The sequence below is a fragment of the Sinocyclocheilus grahami genome, unplaced genomic scaffold (genome assembly GCF_001515645.1).
Source record: "Sinocyclocheilus grahami isolate Dianchi unplaced genomic scaffold, SAMN03320097.WGS_v1.1 scaffold1310.1, whole genome shotgun sequence".
NCBI classification, from domain to species: Eukaryota; Metazoa; Chordata; class Actinopteri; order Cypriniformes; family Cyprinidae; genus Sinocyclocheilus; species Sinocyclocheilus grahami.
Genome location: NW_015506489.1, coordinates 250,730 through 255,841, shown reverse-complemented (window position 1 = coordinate 255,841; position 5,112 = coordinate 250,730). Strand labels below are relative to the sequence as shown.

General features: G+C 44.5%; 1 protein-coding gene across 1 annotated transcript in view; it reads right to left on the bottom strand.

The window, feature by feature from the left end:
- The window catches only part of mau2 (MAU2 sister chromatid cohesion factor), a 19,406-nt gene that overhangs the window by 10,444 nt on the left and 3,850 nt on the right, over window positions 1-5,112 (bottom strand). Inside the window, exons 5-12 of the mRNA XM_016255083.1 lie at window positions 4,197-4,310; window positions 3,652-3,798; window positions 2,949-3,039; window positions 2,761-2,864; window positions 2,602-2,679; window positions 862-927; window positions 677-760; window positions 540-589 (exon numbers count right to left, since the gene is read on the bottom strand). Of these exons, the coding sequence (XP_016110569.1) occupies window positions 540-589; window positions 677-760; window positions 862-927; window positions 2,602-2,679; window positions 2,761-2,864; window positions 2,949-3,039; window positions 3,652-3,798; window positions 4,197-4,310 (734 nt within the window). The remainder of the gene's footprint in view (window positions 1-539; window positions 590-676; window positions 761-861; window positions 928-2,601; window positions 2,680-2,760; window positions 2,865-2,948; window positions 3,040-3,651; window positions 3,799-4,196; window positions 4,311-5,112) is intronic.

The following is a 5,112-nucleotide window of genomic DNA, read 5'->3' as shown; positions in this document are numbered from 1 at the left end:
AGAGTGAGAGAGAGCGAGAGAGAGAGAGCGAGAGAGTGAGTGAGTGTCTGTGTGAGAGAGTGTGCGAGATTGTGTGTGTGTGTGTGCGTGTGTGAGAGAGAGAGAGAGAGTGTGTGTGAGTGAGAGAGAGAGTGAGTGAGTGAGTGAGTGTCTGTGTGAGAGAGTGTGCGAGAGTGTGTGCGTGTGTGAGAGAGAGAGAGAGAGATTGTGTGTGTGTGAGAGAGTGAGTGAGAGAGAGTGAGAGAGAGCGAGAGAGAGAGCGAGAGAGCGAGAGAGAGAGCGAGAGAGCGAGAGAGAGAGCGAGAGAGCGAGAGAGAGAGCGAGAGAGCGAGAGAGAGAGCGAGAGAGCGAGAGAGAGAGCGAGAGAGCGAGAGAGAGAGCGAGAGAGCGAGAGAGAGAGCGAGAGAGCGAGAGAGAGAGCGAGAGAGCGAGAGAGAGAGCGAGAGAGCGAGAGAGAGAGCGAGAGAGAGAGCGAGAGAGTGTGTGTGTGTGAGAGAGAGAGTGAGAGAGAGAGAGAGCGTGTGTATCATCTGTGTTACCTGACGGGGAAGTTGTGGTCTGGGTTTATCCGCTCTAATAGATTGTAGAGCTGCACAAATGAAGACAGAAGAACAACAACATGAGTCATTGATGATTACTGATGATGATGATGATGATCTGTTTTATGATGACTGACCTCCTGATGTCTGTTTCCCTCTCTGATGTACACACTCGCCAGGTTAGTGACGATGAACGCCCACAGCTCCTGATGGGAGGTGAGCTGCACACACACACACACACACACACACACACACACACACATGAATGAATGAGCTCAGCTCCGTCACGTCTGTAAGAACAGTGTGTGTTTGCGTGTCTCACCCGCAGCGCTGTAGTGAACTGGGCCTCAGCGTTATCCATACAGTTAACAGAGATACAGTACAAACCCTGAAACACACAAACACATCACATGAGCAACACGTACAGCATCCGTCGTCTCATCTGACCACATCAAAGCATCACCGAAGACTGGATCTTACTGAAAAAAATAAAAGCATTCTTCATAGAGCTGCACGGTTAATCAAAATGAAAACCGAAAAATCACGATATGGCTTAGTGCAATTATCAAAACACAATGGCTGTGATTTAATTCAACAAATATCTGCGCTGTGTGTTTCAGAGCGAAGCGTGTCGCTGTGTTCATTTACACGTGAGCAGCGCATGATCCAGTGTTCTGAGCAACTCATCCATCTGCGTCTGCTGTGAGTTTGAGACGCTTTAATGTGATTTAAAAACACAATACGTGCCAAACATCTGAGAAGCACATATCCACTAAAGAGAATCTTTAAGGGCTCAAAATAAGTCAAATGAAAAAAATCAAGACAGCCACAAATACTAGTGTTGCAATGTTGTAATGTGAACTAAATAATTATTAAACTAATTAATTATTTTACCGTGAAACTACAATAGCAATACTTCTTGTTTTATTTAGTAATTTGTATATTTTTAATAAGCAGTAATAATAATAAATTATTAATTGATGTTTGTATTTTTATGAAAATTACTAATAAACGATTATAGATTATCTTTAGTATTTAATGGCCATATTAATCTCATCACAACATTTTGGCTAAATTGTGCAGCCCTGTAAACAAGCACAGGAAAAATCCCAATCTCATTTTTATCTGAAAAATTGCACTTTGATTTCCCCCCAAATCATGCTGCCCTTATTTCTCCATATAAAAGAGTTCACTCTTAGCTCGCATACAGTCAAACCAAAAACTATTCAGACAGCAGATATAATTGTTGATGTTTATTTACTAGTGTGTGCAGGACACTGTAGTTCATTTATGTAAGTGAGGAGAGCAAAATAAAGTAAACGGTGTCATATTACACCCAATAATTCTTCATACAGTGGACTACCGGATCAACAATGATTCAGACACTTTGAGCTGAGCATGTGTTTCTGAAGTGTTTTTCTTTAATTGCTAACGTGATCTTTTACACCACAGAATGAAGCACTGCGTGGTGATTAGTTGAGCTAAATTGGTTTTATCTAATTGTGTTCTTAAAGTTAACAGCTGACAGATATTCATCCGAATTCATTACATACCTTTCTATCAAAGTTATCTGATATTATCAAGATGATAACACACTAACACATTTCTAATATTCAAATACGTTAAAGGGGTCACATGATGCGATTCCAAGTGTTCCTTTCTCTTTGGAGTGTTACAAGCTCTTGGTGCATAAAGAAGATCTGTAAAGTTGCAAAGACTAAAGTCTCAAACCCAAAGAGATATTCTTTATAAAAGTTAAGAGTTTTAACTCTGAGCTCTTCTCATATTTTAGTACCATTACTATAGCAAATAAACTGTGAAAATGTGAGAGATGTTGAAGGTGTCTGAATAAATTTTGGTTTGTCTGTGTGTGTGTGGGTGTGTGTGTGTGTGAGAGCGTGAGCGTGAGTGTGTGTGTGTGTGTGTGTGTGTGTGAGAGCGTGAGTGTGTGTGTGTGTGTGCGTGAGTGTGTGTGTGTGTGTGAGAGCGTGTGTGTGTGTGTGTGTGTGAGCGTGAGTGTGTGTGTTAGAGATGATTGTGATGTTGTGGAGTTTGGTCTCACCAGCAGCGTGTGGAGCTGAGCCGCGTGATTGGAGAAGAGCCGTGGAGACTGCTGACAGAGCTGACACACCTGAGAGATCTGACACACGCACACACACACACACGTTACACACTGCAGCAGCATCACACAGCTCCATCAAACACACACACACACACACACCTCCTGCAGCGCCGTGGCCTTGTGTCCCGTCACCAGACGACACATGATGATGTGCTCCAGCAGAATGACTTGAAACGAGGACAGGATGGGGCTGCAGTCCAGCACTGACAAACACACACATCAGAACATCAGTTATCTCACACACACACACACGTGAACACGAGTCTCTGTGATGTGACGCGACTCACTCTTCAGCTTCTCCAGCTGCATGAGGGCTTTATCTGTGTATTTCTGGGCTTTCTCCAGATACCCAGCCTGCATCGAGTGCATGACCGTCACCTGAAACACACACACACACACACATAAACACCTCACCTCTCACTCCCATCACATTATCACCAATAAAAACACACAGGTGCATTTCACAAGAACAACTTATACAAATACATCAAGCCTCATTTGTTTTCATATTTGTGACCCTGGAGCACAAAACCAGTCATAAAGGTCAGTCTTTCAAAATTGAGATTTATACATGAATAAATAAGATTTCCATTGATGTATGGTTTGTTAGGATCGGACAATATTAGAAAATCTGGAATCTGAGGGTGCAAAAAAATCTAAATATTGAGAAAATCATCTTTAAAGTTGTCCAAATGAAGTTCTTAGCAATGCATATTACTAATCAAACATTAAGTTTTGATATATTTACGGTAAGAAACTTACTAAATATCTTCATGGAACATGATCTTTACTTAATATCCTAATGATTTTTGGCATAAAAGAGAAATGTATAATTGTGACCCATACAAGGGACAGGATTATTTCTTCACATTAAAATGATGGGGAATGCAACAGATTGTAATGTTCCTAAAAGCAGGCTTTATTTTTCAAGCACTTGAAAGCGCTGGTGAAGGAGCATAAATGCGTGAGGTGGCACATGCAGACGCTCACCAGGTAGACGAGGACACACATGTGCTCTTTGGGCAGCCAGTGGAAGAGATCGGCCGAGTTACTGGGCAGGATCTCATCGTCGTGGAGCGTGGAGATGGTCTGGATGCACTGCTGCAGCTGCTTCAGACACGGCTTCACGCTCTTCACCTGCACAGAACACAGCGCTAGGAGCCATTCATGCAAGATGGGAGTGAACTTTTTAACTTGAGCGCAGTGTTTTTAGAAAGCCGTTTCATGCAAGAGATGCATCAGTCAAACACGTCCATGCTTACACAGAAAAAACGATGGAAAAGTAGTGCAATCTAATAAAAACTCCTGTGAAGAACTGCTACTGTATGTCTGATATTTCACGTTTGCTTCACGGTGACGGACTGAAAGCTGCTGCTCATTGTTTTCACAGAACATTTATAGTTAATAATAGTCTGCTGGTGTTACACCTTCAGTCGTTTTGAATTTAACTACCTTGACTTTTGAGAACACAATGTGCAGAAGAGTCAAATAAGAGACGGATGAGCTGTAACGGAGGAGAAGCGTGTGGCTCTCACCTGTCCGGCGTCCAGGTAATGCGTCACCTGCAGCACCAGGAAGAACACACGCAGCGACTCCTTCTGGATGGGGTTTCCCTGCCAGGTTTCCACGATAGTGTGAGTGTGCGAGTGTGAGTGTGAGTGTGCGAGTGTGTGAGTGAGTGTGAGTGTGCGAGTGAGTGTGTGTGGTGTGTGTGTGAGAGTGAGTGAGTGAGTGAGTGTGAGTGTGCGAGTGTGTGTGTGTGAGAGTGAGTGAGTGAGTGTGAGTGTGCGAGTGAGTGTGAGTGTGTGTGTGTGAGTGTGTGATTGTGCGAGTGTGTGTGTGTGTGAGAGTGAGTGTGAGTGTGTGTGAGTGAGTGAGTGAGTGTGAGTGTGCGAGTGAGTGTGAGTGTGTGTGTGTGAGTGTGTGAGTGTGCGAGTGTGTGTGTGTGAGAGTGAGTGTGAGTGTGTGTGAGTGAGTGAGTGAGTGTGAGTGTGCGAGTGAGTGTGTGTGTGTGTGTGTGAGGTGTGTGTGCGAGTGAGTGTGTGTGTGTGTGTGTGAGGTGTGTGTGCGAGTGAGCGAGAGAGAGAGTGTGTGTGTGTGAGAGTGAGTGTGTGTGTGAGTGTGCGAGTGTGTGTGTGTGTGCGAGTGTGTGTGTGTGTGCGAGTGTGTGTGTGTGTGCGAGTGTGTGTGTGTGTGCGAGTGTGTGTGTGTGTGCGAGTGTGTGTGTGTGTGCGAGTGTGTGTGTGTGTGCGAGTGTGTGTGTGTGTGTGTGTGAGTGAGTGTGTGTGTGTGTGAGAGTGAGTGTGAGTGTGTGTGAGTGAGTGAGTGAGTGTGAGTGTGCGAGTGAGTGAGTGTGAGTGAGTGTGTGTGTGAGGTGTGTGTGTGTGAGAGTGAGTGAGTGAGTGAGTGTGAGTGTGCGTGTGTGTGTGTGAGGGGTGGGGGTGGGGGGGG